We start from the raw sequence: 27,578 nt of genomic DNA, 5'->3' as shown, positions 1-27,578 counted from the left end.
CATACTCTGTTACTGTCGTTTGGTTAATTTCACATTGAAATGATTTTCCAGAGCACCAAACTGTTTGTACAGTGTCTTGCAAAAGTATTCATCCCCCTTAGTGTTTGTCCTGTTTTGTCGCATTACAAGCTGGAATTAAAATGGATTTTTGGAGGGTTAGCACCATTTGATTTACACAACATGCCAAACACTTTAAAGGTGCACATTGTTGGTTAATTAAGATGTAAAAACAGAAATCTGGAGTGTGCATAAGTATACACCCCCTTTCATATGAAACCCCTAAATAAGAGCTGATCCAACCAATTCACTTCATAAGTCACATAATTAGTTGATTAAGATCCACCTGTGTGCAATCAAAGTGTCACATGATCTGTCACATGATGTCTGTATAAGTCAACCTATTCTGGAAGGACCCTGACTCTGCAACACTACTAAGGAAGCAACATGAGAACCAAGGAGCCTCCAAACAGGTCAGAGACAAAGTTGTGGAGAAGTATAGATCAGGGTTGTGTAATAAAAAATATCCCAAACTTTGAATATCCCACAGAGCTACATTAAATCCATTATAGCAAAATGGAAAGAACATGGCACCACTACAAACCTGACAAGAGAAGGCCCCGCCCACCAAAACTCACAGACCAGGCAAGGAGGGCATTAATCAGAGATGCAACAAAGACACCAAAGATAACACTGAAGGAGGTGCAAAGATCCACAGAGGAGATGGGAGTATCTGTCCATAGGACCACTTTAAGCCGTACACTCCACAGAGCGGGGCTTTATGGAAGAGTGGCCAGAAAAAAGCCATTGCTGAAGAAAACCCGTTTGGAGTTTGCCCAACAGCACGTGTCAGACTCTCCAAACACATGGAAGATTCTCCAGTCAAATGAGACTAAAACTGAACTTTTTGGCCATCATGGGAAATGCCATGTGTGGCGCAAACCCAACACCCCGAGAAAACTATTCCTTCAGTGAAGCATGGTGGTGGCAGCATCATGCTGTGGGGATGTTTTTCATCCACAGGGACAGGAAAGCTGGTCAGGACCGAAGGAAAGATGGATGGCACTAAATACAGGGCAATTCTGGAGGAAAACCTGTTTGAGTTGGCCAGAGGTTTGAGACTGGGATGAAGGTTCACGTTCCAGCAAGACAATGACCCTAAACATTCTGCTAAAGCTACACTGGAGTGATTTAAAGGAAACATTTAAATGCCTTGGAATGGCCTAATTAAAGCCCAGACCTCAATCCAATTGAGAATCTGTGGCATAACTTGAAGATTGCTGTACACCAACACAACCCATCTAACTTGAAGGAGTTAAAGCAGTTTTGCCTTGAGGAATGGGCAAAAATCCCAGTGGCTAGATGCGCTAAGCCAGTGTTTCTCAACCACTGGGCCGCGGGCCATTAGTGGACCGTGAAGTGCCAGCTAGTGGGCCGTGCATTTTTTTTTTGCCAAATACTAAATAGTTCAGGTAAATAGTAGTGTCCTAATTTCAGTAGCTGGTTTGCCATACACTTTTCAAGTAGAATAAATACATTTGTGGGTAAATTAAGAAGCCTTTATTTTTGTCACGTTACTACTCTACATTTCACTCGTGTGCATATATAGTGAGAACAGAATAAATAAATATGTTTGTGGGTAAATTATATGGATCTGTGATGCCTGCTGGAAGAGAAGAGCAGGGAGGTTTGAGAATCGAGCGGCTGTCATTTGTTTACACTCGATACTAAAACTTGTAGCATCCTAGCAACCATCGCAAAGACTAGGCCTGTCGCGATATTCGATATACCGACTTATTGTACGGTAAATGAAAATGAATTCGGTAATTTTTTTTACTGGGATTTTGGCATTTACGCGCTGTACATCTACATAGGGAAGTTGCCAGAGTATTAGCTTGACCCACTGACTGAATAAAACACTGCGCGGTTTTCTGTCGTCTCGCGCAGCTCTCTGTCAGAGACGGGGCCTCCCAGCATGCAACAGTTATCCAGTCAGGGGATCCACTGAACGGGGAAAAGACAACAACACGTTGCTCTGTTGTACAGACCATAGGCGTAGAACTGGGTATGGGCGTGTCCCTACCAATATTTCTGATTGAAGAAAAATAAAAATCCCGCTCCGTGCGTGGTACACAAAGGGTTACTGTAGGTTTCCACTGAGTGAAACGTCATGCCCAATTCACTCATGAATATTCGCTCTGGGGGCGTGGTCATGAAAACAGCATGCAGGTTCAGCTACCATGTCAATTAGCAAGTGTGGTTGCAGTGCAGTGACTGGCTGCTAGCTAGCAAACTGTCCTTGAGGAATGTAACATTAGATTAGCTCGGAAAATTAATCAGTTAACAACAGTTCATATTCGGTGTGTAAAAATGACAACATATGAATATGACTGTTTTCTAAGTTTGTGTGGCATGTAAATAACAATCCGACTTGTGTAGGTACATACAGCCCTTCTCGTTAAGAAACTACATTTCCCATCAGCCCACTTCCGCGTTAACCTGCGTCACGCCGGGGCGGGATCACCAACATCACGTCCTCCATGAAGGCATAAATAACGGAACAAACTTCCGCTCTTCCTCTTTCCGTCTCGGGACCAGCGGTCTGCAGACACAAAGAGGCTCGCTCTGCCGAGCAAACCCAGAAAGGCCTCTTTCTTGCAAGATCCACGATTTTTGCGTGATTTCTTTCTTTCCCTTGGCCAAGGTAGACTCCAGAGTCGCGCGATTTTTTAACTCAGTCGAGTTATACCCGGTTTATTTGTATTAGAAGTGATGTCACGACTGCCGCCCAAGCAGTTTAATTCAAAGTTATAGGAAAGCGGCTGGACCCTTTCTTTTTCTTAACTAAAGCACTGTGCACATTGTTCTACAAAGATTTCCTTCCCATGAGCTACGAAGCGTCGGACCAAGAATTCTTTGTTTCTACAGAAGTCTCTACGGGCTCCTGTGAACTCAGCCTCTTCAAGGAAATCCCCCGTGCTTCACGGAGATCTCCACAACGGTGAAAGCTCCAAAAGTCTCGGGACATCTTCTCATAATCTCGCGTAGGAGCGAAGTACGGAAGTAAGACTTGGCATTTTGGGGCATAATAATTAAACCTAGTCTTAGGAATTTGCTTTTATTGAACTAGTGTGAATTTAAACTCAGGAACGTTTTGTTTACACTGTTAGACATGCAGCATGTCGAATTGATGATTGTTATATTTTTAATCTCTCAATTGTTTTAATAGATAGGCTGTGCATGCTTCCTTATTCCTTACTAACATACTTAATTCTCTTATTACACGTATCTTGATCGCATCAAGATTTCAGTGGATTCAGTATTGTTAGTGAAATTAGCCTACGGCTAATTCTTTTGTCCCATTAGCCTCCAGGGCTAAGGGTATTGTTTCAATGGAACACGTGGCGGTCCTCCCCCCACACTCACATACACACCTTTTGTTTTAACTCCACGAGGGAGGGTCCTTGGGCCTTAGCTAGCCACATGGCTAATTCTTTTGTCTACTTAGCAACACAAAGCTAATCTAGGCCTCACCACGTGGTCAACCATGCCTCAGTTAGCATCCCACGCTAGCTTCTTTCTTTTGCTAGGCCATAGGCCTAACCACGTGGTCAACTCCTCCCCCACAAACACACGTGGAGTTAGCTACACAGAGCTAATCTTTTGTCTCTAACACGTGGCGGTCCTCCCCACACACACAAACACACCTTAGATAGCAATCCATGCTAGCCTTTTGCTCAGGCCATACGGCCTTTCACACACACAGGCCACACACAAGCACACATTAGCAACACGTGCTAGCTCCTTGTTTTACTTAGATAACATTCCTTTGTCTTAGCTAGCAACCAAGCTAGGCCTCACCAGGCCTGACACACACAAACACATCTTAATTAGCACACAAAGCTAATCTTTTGTTCTCACACACACACACACACACACACACACACACACACACACACACACACACACACACACCATATCATATTTGTATATAATGATTCCATCTGCTATTATCCATTTTATCTTTGTTATAATAAATTCATTTATTATTGAAACTGTGTGTATTTATTTTTGTTCCAATATTTCTGAAGTTGCCCAATCTCCAAAGAATTCAAAGGTGCTTATGGTTTATGTAATACAGTAAGTGATCATAATAATTTGGAATATACCATAATTTAGCTGTTTAGTAATTTATTATTAAGCACCAAAATTAATGGTATTAATTAATGGTATTAATTAATTAGACTGATTCCATAACTGATTTAATGATATGAGACTGATTCAATGAAAATGATTCAATTTAAACGATTCAAATGAGACTGATTCAATTTAATGATTAATCTTCAGATTTAGTGAGATTGATCACTTAATAATTACCCAATGCACCTACAGTTAAATTGGTGCCCCGTGTGAGGCTACTGGTTTGTTGACTTCTTGAATATTGTTGCAATAACAGATAAATCATCAGTTTGTTTAAGCAACTGCTAAGGTATATCCCCAGGTGTGTTAAAACAGTTAACAGTAGCGTGATAACCATATCACAAATACTCATAACCTATTCATAACTTAGGAAAAGAGAGAGCATTTCCAAACAAGCCTTATTAATTGATTACATAGTTAATATTAATTAATAACAATTAATTAATAAGTTAACTCATTGATTCATTAATTGTCCAATATCCAACCTAAGCAAAATGGCATCCCCTCGTGTCTCAGAAATTGAAGACAATGCTCAAGACGTGTCTCTCTTTGAGGTCATCGCAGACCTCATTCACTGCTCTGACTCTGAAAGGGCAAGCATTAAGGACATGAGTAGGCGTGAATGCCAAATTAACATAATCAACTCAATAAAACATATGAGAGATCCAAAGAGAACAACGATTAGTGTCCAAGAGGCACTAGGTAAGCTATTCCTTTTATACTTCCAGGATACTGATCTAGAGATCAGATCCCTCCATGGAGAGGTTGACAGGCTGACCACCAGCAACGCCGAGCTGGCAGCCGATGTCAATGATTTATATAGGGAGCATAGTCTCTTGAAGAACTCCCTTGATGATTGCACCGAAAGGCTAGAGAAAGCCGAAAAGGCCGCCAAAAGGGCTGCCAAGGAGCAGACCCCCCAAGAAGGGCGTGTGGGGCGTGAAAGACCCCCAACAATGCGCCGAAGTTCAGAGCGGGAAGAGGCGTCCGAGCCAGACACCGTGGATTACCTGGTCGAGAACCAGACATCCTGCCAAGCTCCATCAACACGCTACACGACTCCGTCGTCATTTAGCCAGGGTGGAGTCGTCCTGCGCTCATTCCGAGCCCAGGCCCGTAGCACACCCAGGTCAGTGCGCTACAGTATCCCTGATCCATCTTTGGATGAATCAGACCACGCATCTCGTGCGAAACGGGAGCGATTCCAGAGTAGCTCAGATAGTGAGTACTCAGGAGAGTGAAGGAGGCCGCACAAGGACGTGCACCAAACCCTCCGCATACGGCAAATTGACCTACTTGCCCAAGATATCGAGCGATTCGATCCCGATAATAAAAGAACTAATGTAAATTATTATTTACGAGAAATTGACCGATGCCTGATAGACCTACCGAGAGCCACAACACGAGAGAAACTCAAACTGATCTGGAAGACCTCCAGTAGCAGCGTTCGTGCCTTTTTAGAGACTCTACCCCCAAACGTTTGCGATAGTTACTCGAAACTTCGCAACTACATGAGGGAAGAATATGCGCCGTACACGGATGAAACCTCCGTGACATTGTGTGCTATACAAATCAAACAAAAACGGTCTGAGGCACCTCGTGAATATTATAGACGGCTACCTACTGCCTATTTCCAGGGTAGTAGCACACCAGGCTTGGAAGAAGATAGAGGCTTCAAATCCCTCTTCTTACATAACCTCCACCCAAGCGTGCGGACTCACGTCACACTAGCGTGTTGACAGGGTTTCTACTCGATGAGGGAAACTAGGCAACTAGCCCAAATGACCTGGGAGACCATTGTTAAAACCGCAAACGGAAACGATGATGAACCCAGAGTCCTTAGCCTCCAGGGTGAGGACAAGCCCCCGCTAGCCTTAAAAGGAGATGAAGCACCAAAAGGGGGACCCACCTGGAAAAATCCCGGTCCAGACCACCCCTTGCCGAGCCATCACCAAGGTGAGCGGGAGAATCGGCAAGGTAAGGCCAGGAGAGACCGATGGCAAGGCCACAGTGACCATGGCAACCGCTCACCAGATGAGAATGGTCATAAGGAACAAAGCAGTTGGCGGCAAGACAGTCATCCCTGCTCTGGCCAGAGATGGCAGGAGTGCTCCGACCGTAGCTCCACATGTAAGGGTAGAGGTGACCGAGACAGTGACTCAGACCAACCTGGTGAGTTCCGCTCAGAGCTGGACTCTTTAAAAGCCCAGTTGGCTGAGATTAAAGAACTGTTACAGGAGAGGTCAGACCCCTCAACAGATAAAACAAAAGAGCTCAAGAAAAATTACAAAAGCTACCCGCTGGCATGACTAGGCAAGGAACCACAGGTATATCTCGTGAAAGGGGGAGGAGATCCCTCTGAAACAGCAGGTGAGGGTCAGGATGTAGGGCCCCCCCTGGTGGCGAAGGCAAACACACAAGACGCACCTCTCATATGCGCTAAAGTCTTCGCCACCATCTCTCAGACACGGCTCTCACAAGGCGACCCAATCCCAACCAAGCCCTGCAACATAAACTTAGTCAACTTCACACAAAACAAAACCCCACCGTCGTTGGATCCCACAAAACATGCACAAACCCGTTGTGACGAGATTAGTACAAACACCGATCAACCAAGCGCCACGCGAGATCAAATTTCCGATGAACTTCAGTTCATGTCTTTGCACACCGAGTCTGGTGTCGAAACACCCGACATTGCGATTCCCCCTAGTGGCCACAATTCTTTGAAAAACCTCCCTCTATCCATCGACTCAGACAGGCACCCATTTCACTGCTGGTGTAATGGCTGCGCTGTGGGACGTGTTAGGCGTCGAGGCAAAATTCCATATCGCGTACCACCCTTAATTCTCTGGTCAGGTTGAACGAGCCATTCAAACCATTGTGGGCATGCTGCAAAAGTATGTCACAAACCATGGTAAAAATTGGGATGTGAAACTTCCCTTGGTGCTAAGGGCCATTCGGTCCACCCCTCATTGCGCCACTGAAGTCACACCCTTTGGGATGATGACTGGGTGGGAGATGGTTCTCCCACCGCATCTCCTATACAAACCAGAGGACATGAGCATCGCAATTGCATACACCGCACATCAACATGTTGCCGACCTACGACGCCACCTACAGTCAACCTTTACATGTGCCCAAAAGAATCTCAATTCGAGCGTAGAAGGACAAAAGGCCTACTACGCCCGAATCTCAGAGAAGTTCCTACCACCCTGGTCGAGACCTTTCGATCCTAATGCGATACGCCGTCGCGTATCGCATTAGGACATCCAGGCCTAATCAAACGCTCTCATATCGATGGGTCCATAGTAATCGAATCAAACCTTTTGAACAGTCCTCACTCCAAAAGGGGGTGGACGATAGCTAGGCCCATCCTGTCCACCTAGCTTGTACGCATCACTCACCCATAAGCGTACACTGACATTCCCAGTCAGACTCACCAACCCAATAAAGTAATAACCCTTCGGTATAACATGGTAGATAAAATACTAAAATCCGCTATTATTACTAGTGTGTATTCATCGCAAATACACCTGACATATAGTCTTGGCAGTGCTATCCTCATTTTTGTGAATCCACAAGACTTAGAGATGTGCACCTCCACTAAAGACATCCACTGGGTCTGCCCAGGCAACCCATACATAACACTACACGCCAAGCTGGATAAGATGGTCTGCGTCCCTGACAGCTTTAGCCGCAGTAGCGCATGCTTTCTGGCCAGACCACCCACTGCAATTACACCTTTCTAGAAGATTAGGTTTGCCAACCCAAACACTAACACTTCTTTTCTTCCTTCATTTCTTCTCTTTTCTTGTTTTTTTTATGCATAGGAAATGAAGTATATATATTTCATGTTTATTTTTTTTTAGATGTGATTTTGACCAAGTTAGCTAGAGTGATTATATGCCCAAAATGCCTACAGCCTGATGATATGCCCAAAATGCCTCTGCCTCCAACTGTCTTACTGGAACTCATGAGTTTACACAGTTTTCACAGGACACCATGGACTGTGCAGAGCAAGGCTACCTCAAGGACTACGGACATGTGGACTGTACGGTACTGTGCTCTCAGTGCTACGGCTCCATCATACCCCTGAGACCAAAAGGGGGATTGTAGGTACATACAGCCCGTCTCGTTAAGAAACTACATTTCCCATCAGCCCACTTCTGCGTTGACCTGCGTCACGCCAGGGCGGGATCACCAACATCACGTCCTCCATGAAGGCATAAATAACGGAACAAACTTCCGCTCTTCCTCTTTCCGTCTCGGGACCAGCGGTCTGCGGACACAAAGAGGCTCGCTCTGCCGAGCAAACCCAGAAAGACCTCTTTCTTGCAAGATCCACGATTTAGCGCAATTTCTTTCTTACCCTTGGCCAAGGTAGACTCCAGAGTCGCGCGATTTTTTAACTCAGTCGAGTTATAACTGGTGGGGCGGCACGGTGGTGTAGTGGTTAGCGCTGTCGCCTCACAGCAAGAAGGTCCTGGGTTTGAGCCCCGTGGCCGGCGAGGGCCTTTCTGTGCGGAGTTTGCATGTTCTCCCCGTGTCCGCGTGGGTTTCCTCCGGGTGCTCCGGTTTCCCCCACAGTCCAAAGACATGCAGGTTAGGTTAACTGGTGACTCTAAATTGACCGTAGGTGTGAATGTGAGTGTGAATGGTTGTCTGTGTCTATGTGTCAGCCCTGTGATGGCCTGGCGACTTGTCCAGGGTGTACCCCGCCTCTCGCCCGTAGTCAGCTGGGATAGGCTCCAGCTTGCCTGCAACCCTGTAGAACAGGATAAAGCAGCTACAGATAATGAGATGAGTTATAACCGGTTTATTCGTATTAGAAGTGACGTCACGACTGCCGCCCAAGCAGTTTAATTCAAAGTTATAGGAAAGCAGCTGGACCCTTTCTTTTTCTTAACTGAAGTGCTGTGCACATTGTTCTACAAAGATTTGGTTCCCACGAGCTACGAAGCGTCGGACCAAGAATTCTTTGTTTCTACAGAAGTCTCTACGGGCTCCTGTGAACTCAGCCTCTTCAAGGAAATCCCCCGTGCTTCACGGAGATCTCCACAACGGTGAAAGCTCCAAAAGTCTTGGGACATCTTCTCATAATCTCGCGTAGAAGCGAAGTATGGAAGTAAGACTTGGCATTTTTGGGTATAATAAATAAACCTAGTCTTAGGAATTTGCTTTTATTGAACTAGTGTGAATTTAAACTCAGGAACATTTTGTTTACACTGTTAGACACACAGCTTGTCGAATTGATGATTGTTATATTTTTAATCTCTCAATTGTTTTAATAGATAGGCTGTGCATGCTTCCTTATTCCTTACTAACATACTTAATTCTCTTATTACACGTATCTTGATCGCATGAAGATTTCAGTGAATTCAGTATTGTTATAAGCTAGTGAAATTAGCCTACGGCTAATTCTTTTGTCCCATTAGCCTCCAGGGCTAAGGGTATTGTCTCAAGGGAACACGTGGCGGTCCTCCCCCCACACTCACATACACACCTTTTGTTTTAACTCCACGAGGGAGGGTCCTTGGGCCTTAGCTAGCCACATGGCTAATTCTTTTGTCTACTTAGCAACATAAAGCTAGTCTAGGCCTCACCATGTGGTCAACCACGCCTCAGTTAGCATCCCACGCTAGCTTCTTTCTTTTGCTAGGCCATAGGCCTAACCATGTGGTCAACTCCTCCCCCACAAACACATGTGGAGTTAGCTACACAGAGCTAATCTTTTGTCTCTAACACGTGGCAGTCCTCCCCCCCACACACAAACACACCTTAGATAGTAATCCATGCTAGCCTTCTGCTCAGGCCATACGGCCTTTCACACACACAGGCCACACACAAGCACACATTAGCAACACGTGCTAGCTCCTTGTTTTACTTAGATAACATTCCTTTGTCTTAGCTAGCAACCAAGCTAGACCTCACCAGGCCTGACACACACAAACACATCTTAATTAGCACACAAAGCTAATCTTTTGTTCTCACACACACACACACACCATATCATATTTGTATATAATGATTCCATCTGCTATTATCCATTTTTATCTTTGTTATAATAAATTCATTTATTATTGAAACTGTGTGTATTTATTTGTGTTCCAATATTTCTGAAGTTGCCCAGTCTCCAAAGAATTCTAAAAAGGGTGCATATAAGTTATGTAATACAGTAAGTGATCATAATAATTTGGAATATACCATAATTTAGCTGTTTGGTAATTTATTATTAAGCACCAAAATCAATCGTATGATTCACTTTAAGTGATTCACTTTAAACGATTCAATGAGACTGATTCAATGGTATGATTCAATTTAATTGATTCAAATTAAACGATTCAATGGGATTGATTCAATTTAATTATTAACCTTCAGATTTAATGAGACTGATTTAATGAGATTGATCACTTAATAATTACCAATGCACCTACACTTGATACCGACAACAACCGGTGTTCATTAAGGTCACAAAGACATTATTAAATCATATCAGATTGTGCTAATGTTGGCTAATATTGCACCGAGTCTTGCTTGTGAAGTGCCTGTAAACTTTAGCAGCCCGCTAACCCTGAATCTGAAGCGCTTCAGTTAAGACCTGCAGAGCCCTGACCGAGTTCGGGTAACATGACCCATGTAAACAACAACAACAACAACCTGATGGTGATGTGGACATTGTTCGAGGCCCAGACACCTTTTAATCAAATTGAACATTTTCACGTAATAAGCAGAACTACGGAAGCGTACGGAAGCGTATTAGGGCCACTTGGAGAAAATATTTTTTTCTAAATTCCGAGATTAAAAGTCGGAAATTTCAAGAAAAAACTCGAAAATTCCGAGATTAAAAGTCGAAATTTTAGAGAAAAAAAGTCGAAATTTTCGAGAAAAAAAGTCGAAATTTTCGAGAAAAAAAGTCGAAATCTTCGAGATTAAAAGTTGAAATTTTCGAGAAAAAAAGTCGAAATTATGACATACAAAGAACGCATGCTCTAACTGCTGCCATGGCAACGAATGGCCACCGGAAAAGGAAGTCGTGGAAAGTGGCTGCCAACCGGCCTGGCCCTGAACATGTGAATTTAGCGACGTTGACTCTGAATGCAAGACACAAGGGATGCAGTTGAAAGGTAAGATTATCATTCTGTTCTGTTTGATGTGACATTGCATTGCGGATATGGTTAAGGGTACGCAATATCAATTAGGATCAGAAGTGACACTTACTACCATGCAGGCCACAAGGCGTACTACAACCACAAGGCGTACTGCTAGTTTAGAAACCTGGACATGACACTACCCTTAGTAGCCGATCATGTCCGAGTGCTAAACGTTTGTGCGTACAGTGAAACGACACACTTGGTGTCCGTATAATGACTGCAGAAACCCGTTTCATCTAGCTAGTATTGCTAATATTATGCTAACGCCACTACAGTAGGCCTAAGCCTCGTCTGTAGAGCAGAAGGGTTTCCAAGTCACCTCTAATATTTCAATCTAGAGACATCAAACATATAATTTGCCTCGGCAGGCTAGATGAATAATTCCACTTGTACCTACCTGAAGTGTCATGAGTCCAGGAGTTAAATTCCTATTAAACGTTTTCTGGTGAGATTAGCCCACTGAATTGTTTTCGTTTTGGATTAATTGGCTATGAAAGTAGTTTAATCAAGGAAGATAACGTTAGCCTAAATTTGGGTTCAGCATGGGATGACTTTTGATGTTATCAGGGAAGCCTGTGGGGATAAGATGGAACAGGCATATCTGTCCATACAATGTGATAGTAAAATATTGTGATTTCTACAGAAAGTATCATATGTGAATGCTCTGTTATGACCTTTCTCAGTTTAATGCACTGATTTTCATATTTTCCTGTATGAAGTAGTGTTATCACACATGAAAATTAAATACATGATGTCAGAAGCACTTTGCAAATATTATCTGGTGCTACTCAAATTCTTCAGTGTTATAATTTAATGCACTTGATCTGAGAATTTGTTACACATGGCATTACACAATAGTGCCTCGGCCTAAAAAACCATCCCATCCCTAGCCCAGGGCCCCTACTACTGGGTCCTGGATAATGAATCCCACTTTGCCTCCCACTTCAACACCCCTGCTCCTGGTTTGTTTGTATTGTGCCCACCCCCTCTCCCACCCAGATGAAACCATTTCAACCACTCCATCTTAAATAATCAGGATACTGTTACTGAAACTGTAATACAGAATTTATATACTGAATATTATGTCTGATCTCTAGGAAGAAGTTGATGGGGTTGTATCGACTTGGAATGACCACAGAGTCCATCAAGTCCACAACTCTCGTTCACCTCATGGACGTCCCTCCATATTACATGCAGTCCCTCAACTGTACGGAGGCAGAGACTATTTGCAGAATGTGGACCTGGAGAAAGTTGAAGTCTGCCTTGAAGAGTGTATGTTCAAAGACTTTCCGTGTGATGTGTTTCACATTTGTGTGGACCTAATGTCAGAGCATAATCTGTCATTAACAAATGTGTTTGAAACAGTTAACCTGTATCTCACACTCAGACAGCTGATAAACAATGATCTTGGTGTAAATCATTAATTTTATTGGACGCGGTCTTGTCACCTGTTGTAAGATGAGATAGTACTGTATTCAAGCATCCCGTAACATCCACAACAAGATACACATACACATGATGTCAAGGTTGCCATGGTCGTGGACACCTCAACAGGCACAGGCCATTTCAGAGATGTCTTTTTGTTTTTTCCTTTGCCCATTTTATTCACAATTTGAAATATTGCAGTTTAACCGATTGCCAATTAAAATGTTTTTTTTACTTGTAATACCTGCTTTAAAAGATGTAGCTTCTTATTTTCACATCAAATGTATTAGCAGTCAAGTTATTTTGTTCTACCATTCAACATTTGCAAATATGAATAAAAATGCAAAATCCTAACAAGTTTTAACTGAATTATTTATTCAGATATTTAAAAGATCACAATACAAAGAATGCAAAACTATATAATTTCATTGGAACTGTAATGCCACCTTAAAATCTTTACAGAAGGAAGCCTTCAAAAGTAAGATTTTTTTTTATAAACAGGAACTGTATGGAGTAAAACAGTGGTTGCCATGAGAAATGTAAACAAGTAGTCATACATTGGTAATTCCGACTAAAATCCATGACATCTCATCTGAAATTATTTATAAAGATAACTGGAATTTTCTGCTGATAATAACTCTTCCCAGGCAGACAAAACAACAGTAGGCCTAATCCATTATTAGAAGGCATTTTGTTGTCCTTAAAGCACACAACAGGTATTCACAATTCTCTGCAGCATACCACTTAAAGTTCATGCCACTTAAAGTGTGTAAACTCAAAATACAAAAAAAAAAGTGGTCAACAAGGCGGTGACACTAACATCTAGTGAATGCTGCTGAAAGTCAGTTAACTCAGTCAAAATCATCAAGCTTCCCCTCTGCATTTCTTCCACCTGGAAAAAACAACTGTACAGCTTTATCAATCAAGTCTGATTTTTTACTTTCCTTCTGAACACTCATTTTTCTGGTTCCACCTCCTTTTTTGGTTCGTACCTGCACCAATTCCCCTTTCCTAAAATGCAACCATCCCAATTCAATTTTTCTCTCATTCTTCTGAGCATTTCTTGCTGTGGTTTGACACTCACTCTCAGACACACGATCAGCTTTTTTCCCTGCAATCTTTGCTTTAAGCCGCTCAAAGACCTTTGACTTGTGACTTCTGGGTTCTTTTTCCTTCCGTCTGCAGTATCCAAAAACAGCCAGTCGGTCACCATAGGAAGACAGATATTCCCTTAGCTGGTCATCTGTCATTAGGTTTATGATGCTGGAATCAATCTACAATAAATATATACATTATTAATTTTCAGATCAAGTGCATTAAATTATAACACTGAAGAATTTGAGTAGCACCAGATAATATTTGCAAAGTGCTTCTGACATCATGTATTTAATTTTCATGTGTGATAACACTACTTCATACAGGAAAATATGAAAATCAGTGCGTTAAACTGAGAAAAGTCATAACAGAACGTTCACATGAGATACTTTCTGTAGAAATCACAATATTTTACTATCACATTGTATGGACAGATATGCCTGTTCCATCTTATCCCCACAGGTTTCCCTGATAACATTAAAAGTCATCCCATGCTGAGCCCAAATTTAGGCTAACGTTATCTTCCTTGATTAAACTACTTTCATAGCCAATTAATCCAAAACGAAAACAATTCAGTGGGCTAATCTCACCAGAAAACGTTTAATAGGAATTTAACTCCTGGACTCATGACACTTCAGGTAGGTACAAGTGGAATTATTCATCTAGCCTGCCGAGGCAAATTATATGTTTGATGTCTCTAGATTGAAATATTAGAGGTGACTTGGAAACCCTTCTGCTCTACAGACGAGGCTTAGGCCTACTGTAGTGGCGTTAGCATAATATTAGCAATACTAGCTAGATGAAATGGGTTTCTGCAGTCATTATACGGACACCAAGTGTGTCGTTTCACTGTACGCACAAACGTTTAGCACTCGGACATGATCGGCTACTAAGGGTCGTGTCATGTCCAGGTTTCTAAACTAGCAGTACGCCTTGTGGTTGTAGCATGCAGCCTGCATGGTAGTAAGTGTCACTTCTGATCCTAATTGATATTGCGTACCCTTAACCATATCCGCAATGTAACATCAAACAGAACAGAATGATAATCTTACCTTTCAACTGCATCCCTTGTGTCTTGCATTCAGAGTCAACGTCGCTAAGTTCACATGTTCAGGGCCAGGCCGGTTGGCAGCCACTTTCCACGACTTCCCTTTCCGGTGGCCATTCGTTGCCATGGCAACAGTTAGAGCATGCGTTCTTTGTATGTCATAATTTTGACTTTTAATCTCGAAGATTTCGACTTTTAATCTCGAAGATTTCGACTTTTAATCTCGAAGATTTCGACTTTTTTTTCTTGAAGATTTCGACTTTTAATCTCGAAAATTTCGACTTTTAATCTCGAAAATTTCGACTTTTTTTCTCGAAAATTTCGACTTTTAATCTCGGAATTTCGAGTTTTTTTTTTAAATTTCCGACTTTTAATCTCGGAATTTAGAAAAAAAGATTTTCTCCAAGTGGCCCTAATACGCTTCCGTACAGAACAGCCTCCGCCTTCTGGATCAGAAATTTTTAGTTACTCCGCCTCTCTTTTGAAAACGTCACATACCGAGTACTATTCCGCTGAACTGATTGGTTTTCGAGGCGGTTCATTTGAAAGTGGAGGCTAAAAACTTCTCTGTAGAACCCTGTCACTCCCTCCCTCCTCCCCTCTCTGCTCTGGGCTCAAGAAGACAACAAAAGGGCAATAATATAACAACAACCAATCAGAATTCAGATACAACAACCAATCAGAATTCAGATACATTCTGTTGCCAAGTAAAACTGTAACCTTTCAACATGTCAAAAAAGTTCTCGAGCCCTCGTGCTGTTTTACCGTTAGATCAATCACATATCAGCTTAAACTAGCATTCTAAAACTCGTTACAGATCCCACAGAAGAGAGCCGACTCCCCCTGCCAGCCTCATGGAACGCAGTGTTTAAGGCTCCGGATGTGTTTTACTTCCATTTATGAGGGAAAGGAGCATACACCCTCCCGACAGTCAAGATGTTATTCGCTTGTAAAACGCATTTGCAAACTGGTAGAATGAGTTAATCATCACATGCAAGATTTGCAATTAATCAAATAAATGCATATTATTATTATTATTATTATTATTCATTAATTACTACAGTTCTGAACTTCAAATGTTAAAAGTCTGGCCTTTGGAGAGACGATGGAGACTCTTTTGGTGGAACACAATGGAGAAAAATATTGTGACCCTCTAATGTTGACCTGAAGTTGGTGCCACTGGGGGTTGGCACTGGGTTTATGTCCCCACCAATGTTAATACCAAACCTACGCCCTTGCCTACATGTTATCTCGTTCTAATTGTTGTTACTTTTATCCAAATGACAGCTGGCAATACATTGTTACTTTGCACTTTTTATCTGGGTACTAATCTTTGAGAAACTGGATTGGCAGAATGTTGCCTGTGAAGAAAAGAATGTCTTTTTATTACCCTGTGCCAAGTTAATATTTACTTAAGTGCAATTTGTAAGAGCCATAGATTGTATTTTATTTATTGTTTTTGTTGTGAGTGGTTTTGTTTGATTGTTGTTTTATTTCTTTAGGTTATTGATTTATATTTATATATTTTTAACATTCCACTGTTGAATTGAATAAGTTGACTTAATTAAAGTTTACTGTTCTATGAAAGGGTGTATTTGCATGATCATTATTATTTTACTAGTGGCATAAAATTGTCTTGACAAGACGTCAACAATAATATTGTTTATCACAATAATTTCTGAGACAATATATCGTCCAACAAAATTTGTTATCGTGACAGGCTTAAAAAAGACACGGACAAAAAGCCCAGAAATTTCTCCTTACCCGGGCAAAAATGATACAGGATTTATCTTGTAGTGCTCTGATCCCCAAATCTTTAACCCAGCCACATATAAAAATTTGTTCTCCTCCATGATCTTCCAGGTTTTCATCTGTGTGTGCATGTAGAACGATGTCTGCAGCACCAGGGAGTCTGAGATACTGGGGAACTTAACGGATGGATAATTTTCCAACTCATAATGAATGAATGACTTTATATAAAGATAAGTTGATTATTCTATGAATGTCAAATTTAGCAAGTAAACTTTTCTTTCAAAGTAAAATTCCTTCTTTGTTAATGTGTAAGGATCAAATCCCACTGAGTGGTTTCTATATCCACTTCTTGAGTTTAATAACTTGCTCGTTTGCTGAACACAAACATGGCAATAAGTTCCTATTGTATGTTAATGGACCAGACTCCACTTTTGGATCATTAATCCCTTTTGGCTGAGAATGAACTGCATGCATGGTTTGGCTTCTGGCACATCCATACAGTTTTAAATACAACAGCTACAATTAAAAACAGCTTTTATTGGACTGATTTAATTCCTGGGCTCCCATCTGTAACAGGGAGTGATGTTGCATCCCATTAATACACTTTACAGGAGATTATTAGATTCTAATAGAATAGATGAGCCAAAATAATTGGGGATCTTTTTTTAATGAGCCCCGACTGGGTACAAGTATGAATAGGTGGGCCTCGAAGCAGAAAAGGTTGAGAACCCCTGTGCTAAGCTAATCGAGACATTCCCTAAGAGACTTGCAGCTGAAATTGCAGCAAAAGGTGGCTCTACAAGGGACTGACTTTTGTGTGTGTGTTTTTTTTGCTTTCACCGTGATTTTTGTTTGTGCCACAATAAAACAATTTTCACCTTTAAAGTGGTTGGCATGTTGTGTAAATCAAATGGTGCTAACGCTCCAAAAATCCATTTTAATTCCAGCTTTTAATGTGACAAAACAGGACAAACACCAAGGGGGATGAATACTTTTGCAAGACACTGTCCATGAGGGAGTTCTCTGATTGGTCAGGAGTTTGTGAGGGTGGGGTTTGATGGACACTTCTTATTGGGGTTGTTTTACTGCTGGAGGTCAAGATTTTGGGAAAAATATGATGTAATTATTTGAACTGAACACAAAGTTGTGTGTTGAGTTTCAAACAGACAGTAAAACAGTTGGTGTGTATCATTCTCTGCTCACACACACACCTCTGATTTCTGGGGGTTTGGAGTGGACCTGAGTACAGGTGGTGTGTTCACGTGTGTCAAAAGGTTGGTTTAATAACCTGTTAGTGTAAAAAGTTAAACCATCTCCTGTAAAAGTACCAGAGGTTTGTTTCTGTGTGTGTGTGTGTGTGTGTGTGTGTGTGTGTGTGTGTGTGTGTGTGTGTGTGTGTGTGTGTGTGTGTACCTCAGTATCTCCAGTGTACAGTGTGGATTCTCCAGTCCAGCAGAGAGCAGCTTCACTCCTGAATCCTGCAGGTTATTGATACTCAGGTTCAGTTCTCTCAGTCTGGAGGAGTTTGAGCTGAGAACTGAGGACAGAACTCTACAGCTTTCCTCTGTCAGATTACACCCACGCAGACTGGAAGAGAAATGATGAAATATCAGAACACTGATCTCAAACACACAAACACAGCCATAATCCAGCTAAACTTTAGCATGGAACAGAAATGTGAGTGTGTTTCTCTCACACACAGAAATCAGAGGACAGGACGCCACATCAGCACATTTACAGGAGCAGCGACGTCTTTCTGCACTCCACAATCTCTCAGCTACAATTTATTATCACACCATTAGCTCATGGACAGAACACACACGTGTGAGAGCGAGCAGCCGACAAACACTCCACTCTGATCTGTGTTCAAGTTTCTACAAACTAAACACACACAGTACTCTCTCTCTCTCACACACACACACACAGTACTCTCTCTCTCTCTCTATGTGCGCATGTGTGTGTGGGTGGAGCAGTGGCCTTTGGGCCAGGAGCGTATGTTTTTCTAACTTTTCTCTAACTTTTCTATCTTTAAAATTAAACACCTTAATCGTAGTGCTTTAACATCGGGCTACTTGATATAGTAAAATTAACACAGAGGGTTGTTTGGGTTTTGTTTACTGGGACGTCTGCCTCCACCTCTGTGCTGGAAGTATGGCTGTCCCAGGTGTGGGTAGTAATCTTGATCAACTTACGCGGCGTCATGCAGTTAGAATTGTATCGACTGCCAGCGTGGAAGTTTGTGGTTTAGCTGTCGGAGAACTTGTCGGACATGACAATATTTTATCAGCAGCCCGCATGAATAATACGGTTGTCCTGTTTCTCAGAGATGTCGAAATGGCGAATGATCTTGTTTAACGGGGAGTGGGAATTGATTGGAAATGCTTATAGATTCAGAAGAGAATGTTTTTAAAGTTCCACCAAAGAGAAAACAGGACGTTGTTAAAAAGAAAGCCAAAAAGAACAAAACTCTTACTGCCACTTCAAGTGATGCTGAAAATGAAAGTGATTTCTCCGACTGTAGTGTGAATTACAGCTTACGCCAGAGTGGCTTTACCAGTCACATCTATAGTGTGGATGACATTAAGTTGTTTCTGAAAGAGACAAAGCATGCTAGAAATGTGCGTGTGGATGATTTCTTCCCAGACGTAGAACAGTTTATAATGAAAACAAGGTCTTTCTTGAGTGAGAATTGTTTTACTGAACAGGAGGTTTACCGCCTTAAGAAAATTCTAACTAAGCTTAATGTTCTAATGAATGATAGTGGTGACAAAGCTTAATTTCCTTTTGTTTCATCATGATGTATACACAGTTGTTTCTTTTATTTATTTTATTTATGAAGGAAATCCGGGTTGCTTCTCTAAATATAAATGGGGCCAGAGAAGGAATTAAGAGAGCAACATTGTTTGAGATAATAAAACAAAAAAGGTTTGATGTTGTTTTTGTTCAAGAAACTCATTCCGACACAATCAATGAAGTTGACTGGGTAAGAGAGTTTGATGGACTTGCACTGTTAAGCCACAACACTTCAATTAGTGGTGGGGTTGCCATTTTATTTTCCAGAACCTTCACTCCTATTTCCTATGAGGTTGAGGAGATTTTAAAGGGTAGGCTTTTAAAAGTCAGAACCAAATTTGAAATTTTTTTTTGGTCTTTGTTTGTGTGTATTTACCTACTTTGCCTTTTGAGAGAATGTTGTTCTTAAATGATTTAGACACTGTTTTGCATGGTTGTGATCCTGAGGAGATTTTACTTTTGGGAGGGGACTTCAACTGTACGGAGAAAGTAATAGACAGGAATCACATAGAGCCACACATGGCCTCATGTAGACGCCTCACTGAATTAATGAATTCTAATGACCTTACTGACATTTGGAGGAACTTCCATGGTACGCAAAGGCAGTACACATGGAGTCACTCCTATAATAATCAACTGTCTCTAGTAAGATTGGATAGGTTTTATGGTTTTAAACACCAACTTAGTTGTTTTAGAAACTGCTTAGGGGAGAGTGGGGTAAGATGAGCCAGGGGGTAAGATGAGCCACCCCCTGTTTCTAAGAAACAGTAAACAAATGTGACCATGTGACCACATTCAAAGGGGGGCGGGACCATTTACTTACACTTGTGGAGAGGAGCACCACATGTCAAACTTGGTGAGGGAGATATTTATAAAAATGTGTTTTTGTGCTTTCTAAGTCAATTCCATGTTTGTCCACAGTGAAGATGATTTAGAGAAGACAAAAGTAGAATAATATTTAGACACATTAGGGTTAAGTTAGTGGCTTTCTAAACTATGATACGAATGCTAATAAAAATAATTTTGATTAGCCTAATCCCCTTTATTAGCATTTTTCTACAAAACGGTGGCCACGGGGTAAGATGAGCCATTAGATGTGGGGCAAGTTGAGCCACTGGCTCAACTTACCCCATTGGTGGCTGAGCTTACCCAATATGGATGACACTTAAGTTTTCACATTTACTGGTCATATATGACAACAACAACAACAACAACAAATAAACAAACAAATAAATAACATGTTAATGTAAATAATATGTTTAAAAGGTTTTTAATAAATAAAATAATGCCTTCTGTTATTACAGGTGTGCATGATGCCACGCTCATACAAAAGAAAAACAGACAGGGCCGCGCAGTCCCGTGCAGTTTTGGAGAGAGCCGCAGAGGAAGCCAGGAAAGGCAGGCCTATTTGGGCTGTGGCGAGGGATATGCATTTGGACAGGATGACTCTGACTAGGTTCATTGAAAAGATAAAGAATGGAGAGGTAGAGACAGGTTATACCAAGTTGGTGAAAGTGCATTTCTTCATTGGCCAGATAATCAAATTGGATGTCTTTGAAATAGAGGCAAGATTTCTCAAAAGAAGCCGGTCATGCCATGGCTCTGCAAGAAAGCCAACCTTTGTCTTCAAAGAGAAAGATGAGGCTGTCCTGTCAAGACAGGATATTGTGAAAAAATTGCCCCGCCCCTTTACTGTTGGGGGGACAGCACGGAGGGAGAGGCAAATGGTGTTCCCTTGCAATTTGAATGCTTGGAACATTGAATAACGATGAAATGAATGACTGATGGAATGATTGCTGCATGTTTTAGCAATGTTTTAACCTACTGAAAGAAATAAGATTTTTTTGGCACTGTTCTACTGTTTTAGTAATTTCTATAATATAGTATATCTCTCATTCCCTTGCTAACCATCCCTCTTTCTATCTATCTACGCATATCTCTCTCTCTATCCATCTATCTATCCCTCCCTATCCCATCTCGTTCTATCACCTCTTTCTTCATCTCCCCTTCTCTATGCAACGGCCCTATCCCCCACTTGATTGACTTGACTTGATTCATTGATTGCATTTCTAATAATAAAAGTTGTTTACTTTGTTAACCTAACATGTTTTGTGTTGGCTCAATTTACCCCACACAGTGGCTCATCTTACCCCGTGCATGGGGTAAGTTGAGCCACTTGACTTTTTTTTTTCAAGAGGTAATATCACTCTAACCATAAGAGCTTATCAATTATTTTTTGCTCAGATAGTAACAGTACACTTTGAAATTTGGTATGGTGTGTAGACTGGAAGTAAAAATGGCTTTAACATGTAGTTATGATGAAAAATGTAAAAAGTGGCTCATCTTACCCCGCTCTCCCCTAATTGTTCCGGTTGGTTTTTCAGACCATAGTTTAGTTGTTTGCTTCTTGTTTTTAAACTTTGTTAAGCCAAAAAGTGCATATTGGCATTTTAATACTAATTTATTGTCTGATGGTAATTTTAAAGATGTTTTTAGACACTTTTGGAACGATTTTAAAACCAAAAAATCTTTCTTCCAATCTTTGCAGCAGTGGTGGGATTTTGGCAAAGTGCAGATAAAGCAATTCTGTCAAGAGTATACTGTCAATGTCACAGGCGACATAACTCGCTCTATGAAAAACCTAGAAAAAGAAATTATTGAGCTCCAGGAGTTAATTCAGAACACAGGAAATCAGACCTATGCTGAAAAATTTAGGTGCAAAAAGAATCTCCTGGCTGACTTGCTAGGAGTTACAGCACAGGGAGCTCTGGTCAGGTCTCGCTTTCAAAGTGCAGAATTGATGGATGCACCATCAAAATTCTTCTTTAATCTAGAAAAAAAGAATGGACAAACAATATGTATCCATGCTTTACGCTCTAAGGATGGATTACTTCTGTCTGATCATGCAGATATATGTAAGAGAGCAGTCTGTTTTTTTGAGGAGCTGTACCAAAGTGAGGTACTACAGGACCAGGCTGTTGACAATGTCTTCCTTGGCAACTTACCCCAGGTGTCCACAGAGGCCAATGCAGACCTTGGAAGAGGAACTGCAGAGAGCCCTTCAAGGTATGGAGAGTGGTAAAGCACCAGGGCTAGATGGTCTTCCTGCTGAGTTTTACAGGTCTTTTTGGCCAGAAATGGGTGAAGACATCCTGGCTGTTCTCAGTGACAGCCTAGCTAAGGGGAAGCTGCCACTGAGTTGCCAGAGAGCGGTACTCACTTTGCTGCCAAAAAAAGGGGACCTAAGTGACAAAGTCCTGGAGGCCTGTCTCGTTACTTTGTACAGAATACAAATTGCTCTCAAAAACTTTGGCAAATAGACTGAGTGATGTGTTGGAACAGGTCATCCACCCTGACCAGACCTACTGTGTGCCAGGTAGATTAATTCATAATAATATCTCTTTTGTCAGAGATGCTTTTGACATTAGTCAACTTTTAAATTTAGAGTTTGGTCTAGTGTTTATAGACCAAGAAAAGGCTTTTGATAGAGTTTAACACAACTATTTGTGGAGTGTCCTGGCAGCCTTTGGTTTTAGTCCCCTTTTTATTGGAAAGATAAGAGTTCTATACAGTGACGTTGAAAGCATACTGAAGGTTAATGGTGACGTGTGCTCCTTTTAAAGTTCATAGGGGCATTAGACAAGGTTGTGCCTTATTCGGCATGCTGTATAGTCTTGCAGTAGAGCCACTTTTAATAAGTTTAAGAAAGGAATTAAGTGGTGTGACCTTTCCTTTTTGTGGTAATAATTTTCAAGTGTCAGCATATGCAGATGACATTGCTGTGTTGGTTAGAGACCAGAAGGATATTGACACAATGCTTAAAATTTTTGAAGATTTTAGATCTTTCTCTTCGGCCAAAGTTAACTGGGCTAAGAGTGTAGCTGTGCTAACTGGGAAGTGGTCAGATGGAGAGCCTAGTCTCCCAGATAGCTTAAGCTGGATCAGGAAAGATTTTAAATATCTTGGAGTTTTTCTTGGAGATGAAGCCTCCATACAAAAAAACTTTGAAGGCACTATTGAAAAAATAAAGGGCCGTCTGGACAAATGGAGGTTCTTACTGAATAAAATGTCCTATAGAGGGCGTTTTAATTATAAATAACTTGGTACCATCTTCTCTCTGGCATCGGTTAGTGTGTGTGGATCCCCCAATGCAACTCCTGTCAAAGATCCAGTTGATTCTGGTCAACTTTTTTTGGGACAAGCTACACTGGGTACCACAAAATGTGTTATATCTACCTAAAGAAGAAGGCGGACATGGACTTATTCACCTACAGAGCAGAACGGCGGCTTTTCGTCTCCAGTTTGTACAACGGCTTCTTACAGGGCCAGTGGACTCTGGCTGGAAGTCAGTGGCTTGTGCTATTTTACAGACTTTTGAGGGTTTGGGGATGGACAGAACTTTATTTTGGATGGATCCTCAGAAGATGAACCTTAGTCGACTCCCAGTGTTTTATCGTAATCTTTTTAAAGTATGGTCTTTTGTAACAGTGAAAAGGGGGCTCAGTTCTCGTTCTTTACATTGGTTTTTAAAGGAGCCCCTGATCAATGGCTCAATTTTTGATGTAATGGGTGAAAAGTGTTTTTCTGCTCTAAATTTTAATCTCCTCAAATCTGGAGTCACAACTCTCAATGATTTAATTAAGTGAGCTGGTCCAGAGTTGCAGAACTGTGAAAGAGTGGCAGATCATTTGGGGGTGAGATCCATTCGTGTAGTTAGTTTTCTGCTTCGAAAGTGGCGGACTTTACTAACAACTGGAGAGTTAGGGTTGCTGGTAGACGATTCCAGAGGTTTGTGTCATCCAGTCAACAATGATCCCTTTCCAAATTTTATGCTGTCCCCTAACCTTATGGATTGTACAGGTGTTTATTTGCAATGTGAAAGTGTGGCATTCTACACTTTACTCTGCCAGTGGTAAAGCCTTATACAAAATCTGTGTTAAATCTTTTAATAAGAAAATTCTAGATAAAAAAAAACAGATCCTCCCTGGCGTATGGTTTTGCAGACAGGGGAAGCTGTCAAACCACAGTGGAGAGCATTTTACACGTCACCATTACCTAAGAAAACCGGGGATCTGCAATGGCGTATTTTACATGGTGCTGTCGCAGTTAATGCTTTTATTTCTGTTTTAAATCCAGCTGTAGGCCAAGAGCGCCCATATTGTTTTTTAAGGGAAACAGTTTTCCATGCTTTTACGCATTGTGTGAGGCTCAGACCTTTATTTGCTGTTTTGCGTATGCTATTTGTTTATTTTTCTGAATATTTTTCAATGGAGACTTTTATTTTTGGTTTTAAATATGTACAGAGGCGGCACGGTGGTGTAGTGGTTAGCGCTGTCGCCTCACAGCAAGAAGGTCCTGGGTTCGAGCCCCGGGGCTGGCGAGGGCCTTTCTGTGTGGAGTTTGCATGTTCTCCCCGTGTCCGCGTGGGTTTCCTCCGGGTGCTCCGGTTTCCCCCACAGTCCAAAAGACATGCAGGTTAGGTTAACTGGTGACTCTACATTGACCGTAGGTGTGAATGTGAGTGTGAATGGTTGTCTGTGTCTGTGTGTCAGCCCTGTGATGACCTGGCGACTTGTCCAGGGTGTACCCCGCCTTTCGCCCGTAGTCAGCTGGGATAGGCTCCAGCTTGCCTGCGACCCTGTAGAAGGATAAAGCGGCTACAGATAATGTGATGTGAATATGTACAGAAACAACGTCTGAAGTGCCAATTGTTAATTTTTTTGCTTGGACAAGCTAAGATGGCAATATATGTTAGCCGGAGAAACAAGGCGGAGCAAGCTTCTAGTGAGGATGTGGTATTGGTTTTCTCAACTTTAGTGCGATCTCGTATTTTAATTGATTTTCGTTTTTATAAGGCAATGTCCAACCTTGAATCTTTTAAACAAACATGGTGTTACAATGGCGCAGTGTGAACAGTCGAGGATGAAAAGCTGCTATTTGCACATTTTTTGAGGGTTGGATCCTCTAACTAAAACTCTTGTATCACATTTTTGTTTGTTATTTTGTGGGTTTTTTGTATTTATTTACTTGCCAGAAATGATCTGGTAGTGCTGTTGTATATATGTTAATGTTTGAAATAAAGGTGTTTTGAAATTCAAAAATTCTCTCTCTCTCTGTCTCACATACACACACACACAGTACACTCTCTCTCTCACACACACACACACACACACACTACTCTCTCTCTCTCATACACACAGTACTCTCTCTCCCGCACACACACACACACCTCTCTCTCTCTCTCTCTCTCTCTCACACACACACACACACTACTCTCTCTCTCAGACACACACACACACACACACACACACACACACACACACACACACACACACACACTACTCTCTCTCTCGCTCTCACACACACACACACACACACACACACACACACTACTCTCTCTCTCTCTCAAACACACACACTACACTCTCTCTCTCTCTCTCTCACACACACACACAGTACTCTCTCTCTCGCTCTCTCTCTCACACACACACACACACATACTACTCTCTCTCTCACACACACACACACACACACACACTACTCTCACACACACACACACTACTCTCTCTCTCGCTCTCTCACACACACACACACACACACACACACACACACACACACACACACACACACACACACACACATACTACTCTCTCTCACACACACACACACACACTACTCTCACACACACACACAGTACTCTCTCTCTCACACACACACAGTACTCTCTCTCTCTCACACACAGTACTCTCTCACACACAGTACTCTCTCTCTCACACACACACACACACACACACACACACACTACTCTCTCTCACACACACACACACACACACACACACACACACACACACACACAGTACTCTCTCTCTCGCTCTCTCTCACACACACACACACTACTCTCCCCCCCCCCACACACACAGTACTCTCTCTCCCACACACACACACAGTACTCTCTCTCTCGCTCTCTCTCACACACACACACTACTCCCCCCCCCACCCACACACTACTCTCTTTCCCACACACACACACTACTCTCTCTCTCGCTCTCTCTCACACACACACACACACACGCACTACTCTCTCTCTCACACACACACACACACACACACACACACACACACTACTCTCACACACACACAGTACTCTCTCTCTCACACACGCACTACTCTCTCTCTCACACACACACACTCACACACACACACACACACACACACACACACACACACACACACACACACACACACACACACACATACTACTCTCTCTCTCTCACACACACACACACTACTCTCACACACACACACTGCTCTCTCTCTCGCTCTCTCTCACACACACACACACACACACACTACTCTCTCTCTCTCACACACACAGTACTCTCTCTCTCACACACAGTACTCTCTCTCGCTCTCACACACTCACACACACTCACACACACACACACACACACTACTCTCTCTCTCTCTCACACACACACACAGTACTCTCTCTCGCTCTCTCACACACACACACACACACACACACACACACACACACACACACACACACACACTACTCTCTCTCTCACACACACACTACTCTCTCGCTCACACACACACACATACACACTACTCTCTCTCACACACACAGTACTCTCTCTCTCGCTCTCACACACACACTACTCTCTCTCTCAGACACACACACACACACAACTCTCTCTCTCGCTCTCTCTCTCACACACACACACACACACACCTCTCTCTCTCTCTCTCTCTCTCACACACACACACTACTCTCTCTCTCAGGGCCCGTTTACACGAGGACGCTGTCGGGTAAAAACGACTAAATATTTTATCGGAAGTGCCTTTTGTTTACATGGGGATGGCGTTTCCGAGGCTGAAAAACGGAAAAAATTGAAAACGCCTTCCAGAGTGGATAAGTTTAAAAACAGCCCCCGTTGCATATCCGTCTAAACTACCCAATACGCCAAACTCTGCTCAGATCTGCTCACGTCGGGTACGCGTTTACGTCATACATATGTCATATACTGTACATGCCAGCCCGGGAAGTAAGAAAGTAAGTAAAAAAGTAAGAGCATGTCTGATTACATCGATCCAACGGACCTTCAAGCTGCTCT

General features: G+C 42.1%; 1 protein-coding gene across 2 annotated transcripts in view; it reads right to left on the bottom strand.

The window, feature by feature from the left end:
- Positions 1-27,578, bottom strand: part of LOC132887168 (NACHT, LRR and PYD domains-containing protein 12-like) — a 102,347-nt gene that overhangs the window by 20,403 nt on the left and 54,366 nt on the right. The window contains exon 3 of one of the 2 annotated variants that reach the window (XM_060922637.1): positions 18,082-18,255. The exons of the other annotated variant lie outside the window; for it this stretch is intronic. Coding sequence (XP_060778620.1) covers positions 18,082-18,255 — 174 coding nt within the window. The remainder of the gene's footprint in view (positions 1-18,081; positions 18,256-27,578) is intronic. 2 annotated transcript variants of the gene reach the window in all.

Source organism: Neoarius graeffei, chromosome 5 (genome assembly GCF_027579695.1).
Source record: "Neoarius graeffei isolate fNeoGra1 chromosome 5, fNeoGra1.pri, whole genome shotgun sequence".
NCBI classification, from domain to species: Eukaryota; Metazoa; Chordata; class Actinopteri; order Siluriformes; family Ariidae; genus Neoarius; species Neoarius graeffei.
Note: the sequence above shows the minus strand (reverse complement) of the source record. Positions and strands in the feature narration are given on the sequence as shown.